At 40.8% G+C, this 20,642-nt stretch overlaps 1 protein-coding gene across 6 annotated transcripts in view; it reads left to right on the forward strand.

The window, feature by feature from the left end:
• diaph2 (diaphanous-related formin 2) overlaps positions 1-20,642 on the forward strand; it is a 437,687-nt gene that overhangs the window by 323,413 nt on the left and 93,632 nt on the right. For all 6 annotated transcript variants that reach the window (XM_058797344.1, XM_058797348.1, XM_058797349.1 and 3 more), the window contains one exon: positions 15,445-15,569. In XM_058797344.1, the coding sequence (XP_058653327.1) occupies positions 15,445-15,569 (125 nt within the window). The remainder of the gene's footprint in view (positions 1-15,444; positions 15,570-20,642) is intronic.

The raw sequence follows: 20,642 nt of genomic DNA on the forward strand, positions 1-20,642 counted from the left end.
GATGCAAATGGATTTCTGGCAGATCAGTCAGATTCCACGTCTAGTGCTTTGGATTTAAAATAGCCAATTTTAATCATCTTCTAGTTTCATCTCGCCTTAATTCCTCAAAGAACCACTGTCCCGTGGCTAGAAGAACTCTCACGGAGATGCTTAAATCATCTCTATGTCATGTTTTCATTAAGGGTCCGTTTTACTGCTGTTTTAAGATGACAAGACTGTGAGTGAAGATGCTGGCTGTGATTCACTTTGGTTTATCATCAGCGTGAACGGCAGGGGGGCTGTGAATCAGCAGCGTGTCGATAAGTAGCTGCATTCAGACCACAAAGCGGACCGAGATGACTGCGCTCTCTGTTTAATTTCAGATTAGAGTCAGACGGCCTTTACCCCGCTCACCCCCAAAAGCAGGCGGTCTGAACGGGGGCTGCTAATGTCCTTGAAGCTGCCTTAAATTGCACTTCCACCGCAGCTCTTTTGCTTTTGCCCACCAGTGGTGTGCATGGAGAGATATGCGCTCCTCGGCAAACTCCTCTAATGGCGCAGCTCTCCAGCATGGCTCCTTGGCCTGTGCCGACAGTCAATCAAGACTGCAGACTGCCTCACACCTCCGATGAATAGATCATTTTCATTTCAAATCCACCATTAATCAAGCTAGAGTCGCAGCAATCAGCAGGCCTGAGCGCAGGCCAGAATGCAGTACATGTGGCACCGCGCGGAGATGCATTGGGACTGGATAGGGAATAGACACACAAAGAGCAAAGCCACAGATGTAATTTCTCTCCCCAGTACCTCCAGGCCCGTGAGCCTCAGAGCTCCCTCCGAAGAGGATGAATGGTCAGAAGCAGCAAATGGTGTCGTTTCATGAGGAAAAAGAGTCACGAAACACAAAGACACCTATTAGTAAAACAAAACAACTCTGCATTTAACTGTTGAACTGAATTTACATCCATCTATCTGTCTGTCTGTCTGTCTGTCTGTCTTGCAATTACTATATGCACAGCATTTCCTACATAGCACAGCTTATGTATATCAAACTATTAAAGGGACAGTTTTTTATTATTATATTTCAGTAAGCAAATTCATTCATTTTCATCCTTCAGCCAGAATATATTTCTAAGTTTAATATGGGTACTGCATGAACTATATGAACAGGTGTTTTATCATGTATTTTGCATCGACATTCAGGACCAGAATGATCCATGTAATACTATTTAATGGTTTCTTAATAGTAGTCTGAATTTAGTAAACATGGTCAGTTTCGCTTCTGTATTCACTTTCATGTGTTTTCTGGGCTGTTGCATGTGTCTAAAAATAACTCTTAGGTTTTACCCAGCCCTGTATCCAGAACAAAGCCAGTGTGACCGATCATCTAACAGCCTCTTCCCCAATGAACAAAAGTCTTCATTACAAAGCCTCATTGATTATCTATGGCGGACATTTATGCAGTGAGAGCAGAGAACCCTGACACTAGAGGCTGTGTGTTTTCAGTGCCTCTCATTTATTTGAATTAACTGTGTCAATGATGAACTGAGGCTTTATTCAGCCTTAAATCAAAGCTAGGAAATGGTCAATGAAGTCAGTTGTGTCCTTACGGTGTATTGTTTCACATAATGGGCGATCTATGAAACCGCTCAAATCAGCTCTGCACATCTACTCCTCCAAGCCTTTTTGTTTGTTTGCTTCCTGAAGCTGATTAGATTGTAAACTTGATTCTTATATTAACATTTGAGGTGTTTCTTTTAACCCAAAAGGTAACTATCAGTTCACTTTCTATTAAATCAAACAAGGGCAGATGTTCTCTCTCAGGTCATGATGTTTCTCACAGAGGGAGCTGTTGAGCTAGAAATAAGTGCAGTGACAAAATTGCTGCAGATAATCGTGCACAATCAGACATTCACAATGTATACACATAAGAGAGCATGAAAACAATATTTTTGAAGTAAATGACAGTTTTAACATTCAAAATTGTATGCCATCCCTCCACACTTTTTTGTCTTCATTTCTAAAACAGTCATGAAAATGAAATCCAAATAAGAGCTGCATGTTTGTGCAAATGCTGAAAAATTGTTATGAACAGATATTTTGTGATATTCTGCCAATTATTAGCATTTTTAGTTTTTTTCAAGAATCCAAAGGTGTTACACTAGTTTCAGTATGAATGTCACAGATATTGATATTTTATTCATGGACTTACCTTCCTGCATTGCATTATGGAGACTGTCCACATGCTTATCAGCCTCACAAACAGAGCTGGAACTTTCCTCTGCACTGAAATGTCACTCAGCTGATGGACTGTGCTGTCTCATGCACCATGTGATAGCGTATGACTTTGAAGCTGTGAATGAGACACAAGTCAACCTCTCTACCGTTCTCTCACCTAGAGCCGTTTCAGTTAGCCTCTGGTTCTTTCTCATTTATCCCAGTGCGCTTCACTCTTGAGAGGCAGTTTGTGCGATTATCTGAGAAAAAAACAAACATTGAAATCCGTCTCGGTGATGAAAGTATTCCTTTACAAGATATACGCTGTGCCGTGGTATTCGTTAGCCTGAGTTCAGAGAGGTGATCTTACTGTTTAATTTGATGTTCAAACATTGATGGATGTGTCTGCCCTCCTTGCTCTGTCTGTATCAGACTTTGTGAATTCCGATCCACAATTCCCCTCAAATAAGCTAATCTGTGAACTCTAGCGGAGTAATAAGCAGCTAACTCCCACTCTACAAATTCTGCAACATTTTCAAAATCTCTCTGGTGTTTTATGCTATCAACTTACCTCCCCTTAAGAATCAAAGTTGTTATTTCCTTTATACATTAGAGATGTGGAGAGACAAATATTAAGCGATTGAAGAAGGGATTATAGTTTGGTATCATGTGTACATGTTGGGTTCTGAGTTTTTCCATCTATCCATCTATCCATCCATCCATCCATCCATCCATCCATCCATCCATCCATCCATCCATCCATAGTATCTCTCTGTCTGTCTGTATTTAATCTGTCTGTCTGTATTTTATCTATAGTTTTATTTTTCTTTCTTTCTAAAAAGGCATAAAATATGAAACATTCCTAGAAGGGCATAAGTCATGTGACTAAATAAATAAAGCAAGTGAATTGCTTATCAGAACTGTATACATACTGTTGTTGTTCTCTTGAACAAGTTAGAAACGCTGCTTTATTTATATTAGGTTTTTGTTGTTGTGAAATTCTATATATGTTGTATATACGCTATATAATATACAGATGCTGAATTTCCAGTGATTTCAACCTAACCTGGCTCTTTCCAGACTCTCAAAATGCATCTTACACTTCCCTACTTGTCAAAAGCTTCGTCAGAGCTCTAGTGTGCTAGCGCCCTTAGTAGGGGCACAATCACCCAAGGGCATGTGGGTAGTGAAGCAGTGGAGGACGAAGGTGTGTGTTTACCTATAAATATCCCCCAGCTCCACAATCTGTTCACCGGTATTCATAACACATAAACATGGCCCACCCACACCCTCTACCCCCTGCACCTGCACAGCCCAGACTTCCCTCAGTGTCCCCCGAGGCTCCATATCCAGACAGATCCCGTTCAAGGTGTATTCCTCTGTCAGTGGTTCATCCCTTTCTGTTTTCCCTCTATGAATCTCTGGAGCTACTCGGGTAGTTGCTTATTTGGGCTGTCAGGAGCCGGGCGACCGATGTGACTGGTATCACTTGCTCCTCGTTAGACAGTTTAGATTCTGCCCAGTGGCGTGTTGTAAAAGAACTACAAGTCACGCATGTGTGTAACTTGAAAGGCATTCGGTCTTTTATTTTCTAGAGGGCAAAGATCGATAGGCCTGCGCACCGTTCTTTACTGCTCGCCCTCTATATGTCTTTTTCTTTCTCTGTGTGCGAGTTTGATTTCTTCTCCCCTCCCAGGGAATTGTCAGCACCTCGGGTTGATGTCTAAACTTTCTCATATATCAAAATACATTATAATTGGCTCCATTTATGTGTCCCTCTGAGATGCGTGCGTCAGCTATCTGTTGTCACAGCGACTGCCAAGAGCAATATGTTTTCTAAAGTGTATGAGTGCAGTTCCATATGTGTTTGATACAGATATCTACCTTCTTTAAAAAATAAAATCTTCTCCCTTTCAGGTCAGAAAAATGGTTGGATCCTCTGACCTGTGAATATGTTTTTTTTTTTTCTTCCACATTTTATCTATCATCTCTATCTGCAGTTTGAGCTAAGTAATTGCATCCAATCCAGGTCCTTTTAGAGGCTCAGTTGTGAAGAGATGTCATTGAACCAAGGAGCTTCTCATAATAGAGTGGCGTTATCGCCTGGCCAGCGCTGTTTACAGGATCCTAAGGGAAGCTGAGGAGAGAAAGAACACTTTTATTTCCAGCCTCACCGCTCCTGTATGGCAAATCCTCTCCTCCAAAATGGGCGTCCGTTAAGGAGAGCGGACAGAGGCTGACGATTCCCAATCACACGCTTGATGGCCAGCAGCCAGCATAGACAGAGCTCACCAGTGTTTGTATTGCATGAGGTGTGCAGTTGATGTGATGTGAATGTGAATGGGTAATCTAGAATTGCTCATCTCATTCAGAAGGGAAATAGGATTTGCTTATGGTTTTAGGGTTCTGTTGTTTGATCCATTTCTTTCACATTTCAAATGTTAGAAGTAGTTTGCAGTGAATCACATGGTGGGGGATTGTTTATATTTCACTAACAATGGATTCAGTGGTATTAGAGTGCCCCTCCTCATGGAGCCCTTGTTGTCTTCGTTTTTATCCCTTTTCTATTTACTCTGAACGATCCAGAAATGTTTTTATTTCATCAGCTGGGATCTCCTGTGGCTAGCGGCTCATTTCGAAGCGTATTTCAACCTTAAGGTTTTTAAATACAAAATCTCTCAAATGATCAAATCAGTCAGTAAATCCTTAATATGATTTGCAAAGTGAGGGATTTCAGGAAAACACATATTAAAATAATAAATGGAGCAAACGTAAAAGGATTTGTTGCTTTTTTCCCTCTCCATCCGATTAGCACCCCATTGATGGTGACTAGTAATTATGCTCAGCAGAAAATGTATTGTGGATTTGCACTCATTCTGCATTGGAATTAATTGATTTCGGCATAGACTATTTGGTTTCATTAATGTTTGAACAGTTATTATTATTATTATTATTAACATGTTTACCTGTAATATATTTTTCACATTTGCTTCAATTAAAAACAGCATATATATAATAATAACATGCCATATTAGTCATCAGATAGCAATTGCATTGCTTTCTCACCACAAGCATATCATCTTTATGTAGTGTGATCTGAGCTCTTTTGTTCTACCTGAAAGGCTCTTGTGTAAAGATGTAGATATGCTTTTGTCTTTTCGTACTGCGAAAGTATATATGCCATTATTGTTCTGTCTGTTTCCTATTACCTTTACTCATTCTTAAGTGCCAAAGGAGTGCTGGCAGATGCACAAATATTTTCTAAACAAACTGAAAAGATTTCACTTTCCATTAACTAAACAGAAAAGCTTCAAAATTGCAGTGAAGTCTATCAGTTCAATGCTTATACAAGTAGCTTGCTTGTTTAGGGGTTATTATTGTATGTGGAGATCAATAATCCTCAGATGTGCTTCAGTGAGGACGCAGTGTTTTTTAGTACGTGTTTGAAAGATTGGAGTTCATCATCTGTTGATGGTTGTCCAAAGAGAGGCATGTTTTCATTGTAAAGAGACATTATTGGAAGAACTGCATTTTACCTTCTAAAGTTAATAAGGTAGAATTGGAGAGGGGATAGTTTGGGTATCTGTAACGTCTTTATTTTAAGGGTCTCCTGAGCCTCAAACTCATTACATACCAAATTAAAAGACGTAATCTGGCTGTACCCTGTTCTGCTTCCTTCTCCCCATCAAACTTTTTGTACAGGATGAATGCAATGAACTCCAGTCTAATTGGAGTTTAATGAAAGTTTCCCACTTTCCTGCCAATTATCGGTGTACATATGTCAAGTGATGGACCATAGCTTTCATGCATAAACCTCTTTAGGTGCCTCATCATCTCTCTCTCTCTCTCTCTCTCTCTCTCGCGCGTTCACACACTCGTCCTCCTCCACGTCTTATTCATACACATTTAATGGATGCATACATACTGTCCGTTCATTCATGCATTAACTCTTGTGTAATTCAAATCCTCGCACGCAGGAAGATGAAGAAGCAATAATTCTATTGTAAACCACTTAATGGTTGTTCATGGGTGACCTTGTCTTTTGTTATATGCTTTGTTTGCCTTTGTTTGTTGAAGATTATTTAAATCTCAAACGCCTTATGCTACAATGGGGCATCCTGCTCTGAAATAAATCTCAATTCACATTGTATCATCCGAGCATCACAGCTACAGCAATGAAATATTGATATGCCTTATCTATAAATCTCATATGGAAATGGTGCCCTCCAACAAATGGCTGACAGTAACGCTGACACCTTGGCATTACAGCTGATGATTTGGTATTTTGCAAAGCGCATCTTCTTTCTTTTTTATGACAAGCGACGTTACTTCATGGCAGTTTATGGCAAGAGGAGACGGGAAAGGGTTTAATGAAATAGTCCTCGCCTGTCCCCGGTTCTGAGAATGAATATCGCACTGAGCAAGCCCGAACAGAAGGGCAGGGCTCGCAGCCACTAAACCCTGACTGTAAATCTTTAAGAAGCCAACCAGCAAGGAGTTTGTCTTATTGTGTAATGCCATCACAATGGGCACTAATGCTGTCGAGTCCTTGATCTTTAAATTCACTCAGATCTCAGCTCATGCTGTGACGGTATTCACATGCAGGTTTTCAACATAACATGATTTGAGATAAAGAAACTACTTTTTATGATACAGTTTTAGTTGAGTGAACTGACTGGCCTTGAAGAGACTATACATAGACTAAAAAAGAATAAAAAATAAATAGCACAGATGGAACATAGGAATGAGCCTAGTGTGAACGTGCCCTACTAAGTGAAAATTGCATGCAGTTTGAATCTTTAGTAATAAAGACTAGCCAATAGCCTAAATATTTGTTAACCTGAAGAGGTGACGAATGTTCGAGCACACGCTGTTGGTGGGTGTTATGGAAGCACACAGACAGCAGTTATTAGTTTAAATTGCCACGTCCCAGAAATGGTTACTGCGAATAGGACAGGGAATTTTTTTCAGGGTTATCTTTTTTTCGCCTCCCCTCCAGATCATGTGAAATGAGCATGTTCAAGTTATTAATGCGGCAGTGCTGGTCCCCTGTAAACAGTGTTATTTTGTTGTTAATCTTACTAATGATATCCCAAAAGGATGCCTGTTTTATTCTGCTTGGGCTTCCAGCAGGGCTCTCTATTAAGAAGAGGAAAGCTGCTTCTGAAACAAACAAATTTATTGCTGAAAAGCAGAATCTGACCCATAACGAGCCTATACTTTCAGAGGAACATCAAAAGAAATATTAACATTTTCCTCTTCTATTAATTTTCATATGCGGTACCACACACTGTTACCACTCCAACTTTTTTATAGCTATAATAACGTTCAAAATCCTGATTGTACTAGACACCGTGGCATTATCCTATTTATTGTAGTAATTAAACTAAGCAATTAATTTCTTAAGTGCTCACATTGGGAAATGTAGTATCTATTCATAGATTCCTTAGGCTGTGTGGTCCTAAATCACTTTATTTTGTGGTAAACATGGGGTCTAGCCAGAACATGGAAATGATTCTATGTAGGGAGCAGCTTTCTGAGTAAGAGATGAAACCTCAGAAGTGATTGATTACATATGTGTGCCACACTTGTTGCGCTCCGCACGGGAGATTTCACTCACTCAGTTGATTCCAATAGAGTTAGGCATTAGCATGTTGCTTAGCTAATGATCAGCCTGTCAGGCACAAAGCGGGGCACCCTAATACGCTTAAAATGCCTAGCACATAGAAATGTGGTTAAATAATTATTTTTATTTTTATTTTTTTTATTTAGACTTTTGGTATTGATTGAATTATAAGTTATTCTAATTATTCTATTTAAATAGTTACCTCCAAAGGATGCATGCTTGGTTTTGGAACAGAGCTGAGATTTTTTTCATTTTTTCATTTGATCCCTGGTGTTTGCGTTTCATCAGTGGCAAGGCCTGTGAGATGAGTGAGTCAGTGCTGTTATTAGCTGAACTCAGAGCTGGCTTTTTCTCACCCTTGCCTGCTCCCCAAGTACCTGGTCCTGAGAGGCACACACCATGCTATCTTGCCTATCCATCTCCATCATCTGTCTGCCCACAATTCTCTGGCTCACCCCCTATAAAAATCGTCGCACCATGCCATCAGAGTATTTTAAACCAACAGTGTTTTAGCTTTTAAAACCAGCCTGACAAGCTTGTAGCATCATTGAAAAAGCTTAAACTTGTGCCTTTGCCCTCTTGCTCGATTTTCTCTCTCTTGCTTCTGTTCTCTCACAAGACCTGTCCTCAGACAGAGTGTTAACCTCGGCTTTGTGAGCCTTGATTAGGGGACAGTAAATCCCCAGTTGTGGGTTTCCTCCGGCATGCTACTAATGACACAGAGTCTACCCTTTATATTGTTGTTAGTGCTTTGAGTAGATTTGTAGCTGCTGCCCAATGTCCTACTATTTTGGCTTTATTGTCGAGTAGGAAAACTTAAAGCAGATGTCATTAGCACTGACCTCGGGAAATAACAGAGATTGAATCCCAAAGCTAAGCTAACCAGACTTAAAGAAATTGTAGGGCACACTATTCAATACTGTTCAAAAGTTTGGTGTTGGCAAGTGTTTTTTTTTATTTTATTTTTTTTTATGAAAATGCATTAGGAACAATACTATTATTACATTATTACAACATATAAAAAAATAAAAAAAATAAAAAACATTTTCTTTTTTTAAATATATTTTAAAATCTGATTTATTCATGTGACTGTAAAGCTGAATTTTCAGGAGCCATTAGTCTTTTTCTTTTCTTTTCTTTTCAAAACAGTGTGGAAAATTACTTTGTGGAAATTTATACTTTTTTCCGGATACTTTTACAAATAGAAAGTTCTAAAGATCGGCGCTTATTTGAAATAGAAAACAATTTAAACATTATTCATGTCTTTACTGTCAGTTTTGATTATTTTAAAGCATCTTAGATAGATAGATGGATAGATAGACAGATAGATAGATCTGTGTATATGTTATATATAGTGTATATATTAGTGACATTATTGTTTCCCTTTTTAACTGTTGATACTTTTGACATCCTTGTGTCAGATGTAATTAAGTACTTAATATATGAACTGGAATCTGCACCTGGGTTGCTTACTCATGATGTCCTCACGGCAACCCTCCTGAAGAGTGTTTGTCCACTCTTAAGACCCATACAAAGCCTCTCATGTCTCTGATGAGTCAGAGCTTTGACCATCTCAGACAGACCTTCTTGTGCCGTGATCATTCGTACCGTGTGTATCAATAAAGCTAAAGCCATACACCAATCACAAAACGGCGCCACCACTGCGTCTGCATCCCTACTGATCCCCCTAAGACACTGCCGGCGCTTTGAAGTCCAGACTTGAAAGGACTACTACAGTGAGTGCAGAGAGAGATGGAGAGCAGTAAACAGTGATTATGTAGAGATTAATGAAGCTGAACCCATGCTGACGCCACTCAGCCTCCGGACAACAGCCGCAGTCAGCAACTCCAGCATCACTTCAGTGCACCTGTCCATCTGAGCACACCTGCAAGATTTACAACACAGACCAGCCAATATACGCTCGAGAAAAACAAGACGGAAAGTCCATTTGAATAATTAGGAAGGGAAATTAACCATATTAGTTATACCTAAGTTAGTTGTTGGTTGTGAATTATCTGCATATTCAAATTTATTTATTTTAACTGAAATGAAAATTCAAGGGCAAAATTTATATTTTCTTTATGAATATGATATATTATTTTAATATTTATATTGTATGTTAATTTTGTATTAATGTATTATTTGCTGTATTATAACTAGGGATGCTCCGATCGATCATCCGGAGATCGGTATCGGCCGATAATCACATTTTATGACTCGATCGGTACTCACTTTTCTGAAGCGGCTCTCCGCGCTGCTTGGCTAAAAAAAAAGTATTTTGTGAGTTGTCACAGCGTGAAGGATGGAACAAAACCTTGTCGGAGCCGTAAGGGGTAACGGTAACATAATGCGTTGATCGTGGGCTGCTTTTAAATGAACATTTATTTATAAAACAAAAATATCCATATTAGTCTTAATAGGCTAATAGCCTCTCAATAGCGTTAACACAAGCTCCTTTCAAACTTTATCAGGAATATAACTGTTCCTGTCACTGCAACTTCCTGCTCAGGCAAAAACACACACAAATTAAATCGTCTGCCTGATGAAAAATTTATTTAAAAAAAAAAAAAATTAATATTTGCATCATTTATGATTTATTTTATCCACCGCAACTTCCACCTGCAAATAATCAGAATGCATTTTTTTATTATCTGACTCACGGATTATCCGCAGCACCCGTGGATAAACCATGATCGAACTACTCCATTTTGTTCTTTCAGTAGTTTAAATGTTTTTAGTCTTATTGGACAGTATTAAGTCAAGTCAAGTCAAGTCAAGTTGAGCTTTATTGTCATTCCGCTACATGCGGGGGCATACAGTGGAACGAAATGTCGTGCCTCACAGGACCACGGTGCTACATAAATACAGGCATACAACAATGGAGTAAGACAATATAAACCTATACACAACTATCCTACTGATAGATTTTGACTATAAATATAAATATACTATCTATAAAAAAGTACCTATACAAACTAAAAAATACAAACTATACGAATGCTTCAGATAAGTACTGTACATGTGCAAGGAGAAACATTGAGTTCAAGCAGCTGGCTGGGGAACAGTGCAGGATGATTTGTAGTGCATGAGCATGTAAACATACATATATTACGGAGTTCTTTTGTGGGATTTGTGTACACACAGCAGTGTGTGTGAAAAGTGACTAGTGCGCATAGAGGAGGAGGTGTGCTACTACAGGTGGTTTGTACAGGCCCACTCACCTGTGTGTAGCACACTTCAATTGCACGTTACATGTTACAGGAGGTAGGGGGTTTGTATGGGGGTTCAGAGAGGGGCGGGGTGATTTGAGTTCAGGGCTCTCACAGCCTGGGGGAAAAAGCTGTTGAGCAGTCTGGCAGAGCGGGCTCTGATGCTCCGGTACCGTCTTCCTGATGGTAGGAGCTGGAAGAGACTGTGGGAGGGTGTGTGGAGTCCTTCACGATACTATTGGCTTTGCTGGAGCATCGTGTGAGGAAAATATCCAGGATGGAGGGAGAGGGGCACCGATGATCCTTGCAGCGGTGTTCACTGTCCGTTGTAGGGTCTTGTGGTCTGCTGCAGTACAGTTCCCGTACCAGACAGTGATGCAGCTGGTCAGCACACTCTCAATGGTGCCCCTGTAGAAAGTGGTGAGGATGGGTGGAGGGAGACTTGCTCTTTTCAGCCGGCGGAGGAAGTGTAGGCGCTGTTGTGCCTTCTTGGAGAGTGACATGGTGTTGGTGGACCAGGTGAGATCCTCTGTGATGTGCACCCCCAGGAATTTAGTGCTGCTGACTCTCTCCACAGGCGAGCTGTCGATGGTCAGTGGGGGGTGATCACCGGAGTTTCTCCTGAAGTCCATCACAACCTCCTTTGTCTTACTCACATTGAGGGACAGGTTGTTAGTGCCACACCATTCAGCCAGCTGTGCCACTTCCTCTCTGTAGTGCGTTTCATCGTTGTTGCTGATGAGACCTACCACTGTTGTGTCATCAGCGAACTTGATGATGTGGTTGGAGCTGGACTTGGCAGTGCAGTCGTGGGTCAGCAGCGTGAAGAGCAGCGGGCTGAGCACACAGCCTTGTGGGGCACCTGTGTTCAGTGTGGTAGTGCTCGAGGTGTTGTGGCCGACACGGACTGACTGAGGTCTTCCGGTTAGAAAGTCCAGGATCCAATTGCAGAGGGAATTGTTAAGGCCCAGCAGGTTGAGTTTATTTATGAGCTGTTGTGGGATTATTGTGTTGAATGCTGAGCTGAAGTCAATGAACAGCATTCTAACGTAGGAGTCTTTATTTTCTAGGTGGGTAAGAGCCAGGTGGAGAGTGGAGGAAATTGCATCGTCCGTAGAGCTGTTCGGACGGTATGCAAACTGGAGCGGATCGAGTGTGTTGGGGAGGCTGGTTTTGATGTTGTGCATGACTAACCTCTCAAAGCACTTCATTATGATTGGAGTCAGTGCTATGGGACGGTAGTCATTTAGACAGGACACAGGTGATTTCTTTGGTACCGGTATGATTGTTGTGGATTTGAGACACGTGGGGACGACTGCCTGGCTCAGCGAGGTGTTGAAGATATCTGTTAGGACATCTGTCAGCTGTGCAGCACAGTCTTTCAGTACACGGCCAGGTATGTTGTCGGGACCCGCAGCCTTGCGTGGGTTGATCCTAGATAGGGACTTCCTTACGTCGGCTGGAGACAGACAGCGCGCCTGGTCGTTGGGAGGTGTGGGCAGTTTTTGTGCAGGTGTGTCATTCTGCATTTCAAACCGTGAGTAAAAGTGGTTGAGTGTATCTGGGAGGGATGTGTCGTCATCACAGGCCTGTGGCGGGGGCTTGTAGTCTGTGATGGTCTGAATAGCTTGCCACAGGCTCCGTGTGTCACTGCTGTCTGTGAAGTGATTGTTGATTTTTTGAGCATATGACCGTTTTGCATTTTTGATGCTGCGGGACAGATTGGCTCTTGCTGTTTTGAGGGCTGCTTTATCTCCTGATCTGAATGCTTCATCTCTGGTCTTTAGCAGCCCACGAACCTCTGCTGTCATCCATGGCTTCTGGTTGGCGCGTGTGGTGATGGTCTTGGTGACTGTCACATCATCAGTGCACTTTTGGATGTAAGCAGTCACAGTTTCAGTGTACTCCTGCAGGTCTGTGTGGTTGTTGTAGGTGGCCGCCTCTTTAAACATGTTCCAGTCTGTGTCCTGGAAGCAGTCCTGCAGTGCTGAGGTGGCATTGTCTGGCCATACCTTGATCTGTTTGTGAACCGGTTTGGCCAGTTTCAGAAGTGGTCTGTATGCTGGGATTAGCATAACAGAGATGTGGTCTGAGTACCCGAGGTGGGGGCGGGTTCAGCTTTGTATGCGCTCTTAACTGTTGTGTAAACAAAGTCCAGTGTGTTATTTCTTGTTGCAAAGTTCACATGTTGGTAGAACTTTGGCAAAACTGTCTTTAGGTTTGCGTGGTTGAAGTCACCGGCTATGATGAAAAAGCCGCCGGGTTATTTGTTTGTTGTTCGCTGATGGCGCTGTACAGCTCGCGAAGCGCGCCCTTTGCGCTTATGCGCATGGTGGGATGTATACCGCGACAATAACAATGGCCGTGAACTCCCGCGGCAGATAGAACGGTCGACACTTCACAAACATAAACTCCACCAGCGATGAACAGTGTTTTGTCACTACCCCAGCATTGTTACACCATTCTTTGTTGACGACACACACAAGCCACCGCCGCGAGTCTTACCAGACAGTGATGAATCTCTGTCCGCGGTAGCAAGTTAGTCCGTGCAGCTGAATGGCGGAGTCCGGGATGTTGTCGTTCAGCCATGTTTCAGTGAAAACAAACACACAGCAATCCCTTGTCTCATGCTGTGTAGATCGACTGAGTTGAATTAAGTCCAGTTTGTTTTCCAGAGAGCGAACGTTTGAGAGCATGAGTGTTGGAAGAGCCGGTCTTGTGGGGTTTTCCTCAGCCTAGCTCAGATACCTCCGCGCTTACCGCGCTTCCGTCCTCTCTCACACCACTTGCGACGCCGCCTTGTGCGGGTAGCGACAGTAGGCGAGGCCGCGGTCTCGAGGTCCGGCTTCAGCAGTAAACAGAGGCTTCGTAGCTTCTCAGTAGCCGCCGGCGAGAGTTGGTCTTTGTATGCGTTGCCGATATCCAAAAGTCTTTGGCGAACATATTTGAGTTTAGGAGTGATTTCCTTATGAACTAGCGGTAAATTTACACTATTTGGAGACGAACAGACGACATTAAAAGACAAAAAAGCACCGTCTTTGGGACCTGGAGCAGCCGCTGCGTCTGATCGCGCCGCCATCTTGGATCAATTAAACCTTATGAGTTACATTAGACTTCTCCATGTTTATTTTGTCCTCTCTCTAACATACATAACATGGATAATCAAAACATTCTCATCTTGAGCGGAAAAGAAAGATAACAGTTTCAAAGTTTAAATTTCAACCTAGCCATTTAACAACAATTATATATATATATATAGATCAGAAACGTCTTGTCACATCTGGTTTGAATACTCAGAGTCATAGGTTATAGATAGATAAATATAGATAGAAAGAAAAATAACTATATTTGCAGCATTGTTGTTTTCTGCTTTGTTTTAGTGAAAGTAATCTATAATTTTTTGCTGTTGTTGTTAGAATAACGGAGAGAGAGAGAAAGGGCACAGTTGAATAAAGCGTGTTTGGCTTTAGATAAAAATACTAGAGGATATAGCATATGTTATGCATAAACACCATTTAAAATGAATATTAAAATGTTCACTGTATAAGGAATAATTTTTGTGATTATTTATATAACATTATTACATATGTTATATAAAGCTTGAAGCATCAGAATCGGCATCGGCCGATCACCATGAAAAGAAATCGGTACTCTGTATCGGCTGCAAAAATCCTGATCGGAGCATCCCTAATTATAACATTAGATCATCGTATTATTACTGTAGTTTTGCAAGTTATTGCATTTGTTATTTTCATTTGGTATCACTACAATATCATCCAGACTCCCAAGAATTCTCATTGCTTTTTCCTCATTCCAAAATTTAGTGGTTGTATTGTTCTTTTTTTTTTTTTTTTTATTCTACATACTTTATAATGGTGTAAATGAGTGATAATTAAAACTGAAGTTGCCTGAATCATTATTCCTATATGCCTCATGCATGATTATTTATCAATATTAAATGTGGCATGCCTTGCCTCAAGTAATATTGTCACTGATCAAAGTCTCCAGAGTTTAGAAGTTGATATAGAAACCCTTTGACAGTAAATTCAGTGCAGTGTTTAACAGACTTCATAGCCAAAGATTTCTGAGGGCTGAGTTAGATGCTGGACTTAATATGCTTGTCAAGATGTTGAATTTTAAATAAGAGCACTGGAGTTCATCAAACAGTATGAAGTAGGCAGGCAACTACCGCCTACACAGTATAAAAAAATAAATACATAAAATAACATATAATAAAGCCCAACTGTACACTGTGGCTCAGTACAATTAAGCATGGACTCATACAACAAGAGTCATTTCAAATAAAAAAATACTTTCTTGTCTTGAATCACAATATAATTTTCTTTGACTACAAACTAAGCAGCATACCCATAACCCATTTTCTGTTTGTTTTTTTCTATCTTCCTTTTACAGTATCTGCCCAGATCCTGAAAGCCAGCCTGGACACAATGGAACGGCATATTCAGAGACTGGAGAGCGACATCCAGAACTTCCCCAAGACTGATGACAAGCAGGATAAGTTTGTTGAAAAAATGTCGATATCCTTTGAGTACATTTACTACTTCTGACTCCTATGCTAAAAGGTTTTGTAGGCTTCTGTGCAGGAATGAGGTGCTGAGGTCCCTTTCTCAATAAGATATGAAAAATAATAATTCTTAATTGGTATTTTTGTTTTGTTTTCTATTTTCTAACTACAAACATTTGGGGGTTTAAATGTTTGAGGTCGGTAAGATTTCTCTTATGCTCACCAAAAGCTATATTTAACTGGTTGAAAAAAAAAAAAAAAAGATTTCTATTTTAATATATTTTAAAATGAAATTTATACCTGTGTTCAATTTATTCCTGCACAATTTATTCCTGTCTATCTATCTGTCTGTCTATCTATCTATCTATCTATCTATCTATCTATCTATCTATCTATCTATCTATCTATCTATCTATCTATCTATCTGTCTGTCTGTCTGTCTGTCCATCTTTGTTGACCTCATACTTTTGAATAGCAGTGTATATGTAAACACCCATAAAACACCCTTGTTTTCAGGAATTATATTTTGAATTAATCTATTTAATAATAAATATAACAAGACATATTAGGTTTATACAACAAGAAAAGAAAGAAAAAACAAACAAAACAAAAAAAATTGAAATATATTTCCTGAAAACACGCCTTATTTTTCACACTGTTTGGCTTAAATAATTCTTGTTTTAAGGATGGTTAAATGTTTTAACTGGAAAACAATACAAAAATACTGGATAGGCTTGGATAGGCTGTCTCAAAGTGAGATGTTTATCAGTGTTCTCTTAGTCTCTCAAGCTCTCCAAAGGGAGTTCATCCTGGGAGCTATTTATACTGCACAACTTTCTCCCCACAGACTCTAATGGAGGGGTTCTTAGCCTTCTATACTTATAACCCCATGCTGATTTCATCTGCTGACCAGCCACAGGCCCCCTCTCTCCAACTTTCTGAGGGCTATCAGCTCTCAAAGCACCTCTCCCATTTCGATAACAGAAACACTGCCCTCAAATCGAATTAGATGCCACAGCACTTCTCAGACTCTAAGAAGTGAGGAAGTTAGACACTTGTTTGACTTTTGCTTTCTGACATGTGAATGTTTATGTGAGCTGAAATGGTGCTGATTTAGGGAAGTTTGACTTTTGTGCCGGTTCTGAGCGACGGCCTGACTTTTATATTCCTGCTGCGATTCCCGCCGTTCCTCAGCAGTGTTATTAACTACGAGTAAGAACCATTAATCAATGACTTATCAAGTCTGAGAGTCTTCCCATATGTTCCCCAAGCACAGGAAAGACAGCAGTTAACCTTATTTTAGCTCTTTGTTCACGAGCTTAACGTCGAGATTTATGGGGGGCTTACGCGGCACTTTGGGTGGCATAAGAGTAATAGCCCTGGCACGCATTAAAAATCTGCTCCGAGTCAAAGAGGGCTGCTTAGGTTTGTATGATTTAAGAACAATGAGCTGCTCTCGCCTGCAGTGCGGTATGAAAAAACAAGCCAGAATACCTCTGTGGCCTTAGTGACAGTATTGATTAGCAGGACTCAGGGAGGATTGGAACTTGAGTGAGGGGAAATGGAGAGGCACGGATCCACTGCGGCAGCGCCGGGGCCTTGCGGTGTCCCCGGAGGATTGTAAAAGCCAACCGGGCCCCGAGTGCAAATGCAGCCGCATCTCGTCCCTGTCTCACCTGATCTGTCATCAGAGCCGGTGCACAGCCTGAGCTGAATGCATTCACGTCTGTTTGATGATTCAAGAGGGGTTTTTTAGCAGCGGAGAAAGGAGAGCGAGCGAGAGAGCCGTGGCTGAAAGGGAACGGCTCCACCCTCATTGTGCACCAGGCGTCGGAGCCCGGCTGCAGAGATGCTGACTGACAGCACGTTCAAACACAGCTGCGCCAGCTCTTTTGCGGATGACAGGACAGACATTGTCACTGAGCTAAAGGAGGCCGAAAGCTGTTTCACTCGGCCATTGTGGACAGCAGGCTAGATGTTATAGAAAGAGTGATTGAATTTGTGAACGCGGTGGTGGTTGGGTGTGTGCGCGCTCTCTGCTAGATGTGCTCCATTGCTCGCCATAGCAACAGGCTTTTTGGTTGCCTCTTTATGAGTTTGACCTCAATGTGACCTTTTGACAAATGACTACGGTGTGCAGACGCTATTTTAGAGTCGCCGTGCAGGAAGTGTTTTACAAACATTCACTTTTTAGCTTCGTGGTTAAGGTTTTGTTTAAATGGGGTGGGAAAAGAAATTTGTGTGAATGAGGAAAAAGACAGATGTTACAGTGTTTACTGTGTTTTCTTTGCCTGTAGATACTCATCCAAATCACACTACTCCAGGTGGCCACTGTCAGAATCTTCAGATTTCTTCCTTTTTTATGAACTGTAGCCTTGAGATCCATGTGATTTAATCTACCCTGAAATCATACTATTCTGTGTGTTTTTTTTTTTTTTACTCTGAGCTGCTCCAGGGAGACCCAACACAATACGATTGTGGCGTTTCATATGCAGAACATTTGTTTCTTTTCAGTTTTCATGGCAGCTCAAGCTGCAGATTTAGAGCCCTGCCAGCAAGATAGGAGGAGAGAATGAACTACTATGTACCAAATTTTATGAGATAAAAAGGCTTTAACTAGAGGGAGACCATGAAAGAGCGGTAGAGGAATTTTGCCTAGGTAGGTGTCAGCCTTTTTTGAATGTAATAATAGCGATACACATTTCACACCACTCTGAAACTGTGGAGGTGACATTTTGCAATATTAAAAAATCTCACCAAATATGGGAATATCATATTAGATTCACATTAAGGCGCTTAAGACTCTGGAACAAATATGCATTTATTAGCTTACATGGGGATGCACCGTTGATATATTGATCCATTAAATAGAAATGATTGTGGCAGCAAATCAAGGCCGGTTTAAGAATGCACCGAGCGCACTGTTGCAAGAGAGAAATAAACTCCTGATATGCATAAGGGTTAGTTTTTAGAGTCAAATAAAGGAATTTGCTTTTATTACCAACTGCTCAATATTCCCTCTTGCAATATGATCGTGTATATGCGAGAGTGTGTTTGTTTTAAAGTATTAGGTCAGCTATGGGAGAGTAGTTGCAGATGTATTATAGGTATTTGGGTGAAAGAAATATACTCTCCCTGCCTCGTACACATTATTTAATCTGTTATTAGTCCTAAAGATCCCTGTGCATCATAATTCACTCTACCTGCTAACAATAAATGTTCTTCTTCTGTTTTTAGTTTAGGCATGCTTTGGAGGATATTATGTGTTGTTTGCATTGCTGGAATATCCTCATAAATGCATTCACAGCGAGGATGGGGAGTTTTTCATTACATAAAAGCATTTCATACATACAAGATACAACAACATACATTAAAACTGTATAGTTATTACAGTCCTCTGCCTTAAACCGTTTTAAATAACTGGTGAAATGCTGGCAGAGTATCTCATACGCGCAGCTCTTATCGGTAGGAATGCTTTATTTTTTTCCACCATTACTGTAATGTATGCAAATGACTGAGTAGGATGTTTGTTCAGCAGTATAGTGATATCTATCTATCAGAATTAATGGCACCCCACAAAGGCTTTTAAATGAACTAGCGGCCCCAGGAGAGCTGTAACTCAGCAGAGGGACAGTGTTGGCGGTGGCCTGCCTGGGGACCGGGCGTACTGGGAACTTAATGGAGAGCGGAAGGGTTGCAGCGGCATTTGGTGTCTATACTGAGTTTTGACGGATGAGGGGGCCTGTCTAATAGATCTCGCTCTGCTATAATTCAGTGCGCTGGTATTTAACTTAACCTTTGTTCTCTCTAGAGACTGAAAAACACCAATCAGCCGGCCAATTTCTCCCTCCGCCACCTCTGTAATGACACAACACATGCAGGAACAGAAAAGTTCAAATAAATACAATGACGTGTGAAAGGAACTTTTAAAAATAGATAGTTCTGAATCTAAATTTGGATTAAATGAGCCATGTTTGATGTCATTAAATACTGATACATGAATGCGTGTGACCATATATGCCTTCAGCCTTCAGTTTGGATAATCAACTGTTTATTTATATAGAATTAGTATCAGAATTTATTTAATTGTTTAATACAGTTGTATATAAGTAATAATAATAAAAAAAAAAAATCATATATTAACCAAATTCTTTTGGAAGGTGGTCTAAAAAAAAAAAAATTGCTAATGAAAAAAGGCATCTTCAAAGTGATATTAGCTGAGATAAAAATGCTTATTAGTTCCATACTGACTAAATGAATATGGGCATAAAATGCACGGCTTTCCCTTTCACCTGCCAAGCCATGAACATGCCATTCAGATGAGAGGGTGCAGTTACTTTAAAGACTCCCTGAAGCTTTGGACTTTATTGTGGCTCTCTTTAAAATCCCTATAAACAAATCATCTCTCATAGCTCCAGAATACAATGCCTCGTTAGACAGAGGAAATCACCCACCGAGGGAAGTGCTAGAGCAGTCAGGCCAGTCATTCTGTAGGAAATGTATGATTTACTTGTTTTCTTAACCTCTGCTTTCAGAAGAGCATACATTCGGGACACCTGAACTCACTGGCATAAACAATCGTTGTTCAGGAGAGAGAAATATTTGAGATCGTTGTTCTATTGTGCACTGTGCATTTAGTTTTGAAAGGCTGTGGTTTCCATCCTGGTTTTAAGAGTGTCGTCCAGCACTCAGCAGGGCAGCGTAACACTTGATTCCCAGCATAGCACCTTTTACACATTGTAGTGCTCTGGCACACATTCTCACTATGTGTTTTAAAACCTGCTGTGGAGATGCAGTAGCTTTAGGCAGCAATGTTTGATGGGTTGAGAGAAGCGGAAATACACAGAGTGCTGCGGGAGAACATTTCATCCGCCTGATGTAAATCACAATTCATATAGGGTTTCTTAGAAAGCTTGGCTTGTGCGACTTTCTGCACATCTGAGCATTACAGATTGCTCCCGAAGATCATGCAAATCGAGGTGAGGAATGATCAACGGCGATTATTATTTTACCTTTGGGTACAAAGTCTCTAATGAATTGATGAAGATGTGTTTGCAGCAGCCTGCACGGTGTTTCCAGCTCCTCT

This window comes from Onychostoma macrolepis, chromosome 14, assembly GCF_012432095.1.
Source record: "Onychostoma macrolepis isolate SWU-2019 chromosome 14, ASM1243209v1, whole genome shotgun sequence".
NCBI lineage: Eukaryota > Metazoa > Chordata > Actinopteri > Cypriniformes > Cyprinidae > Onychostoma > Onychostoma macrolepis.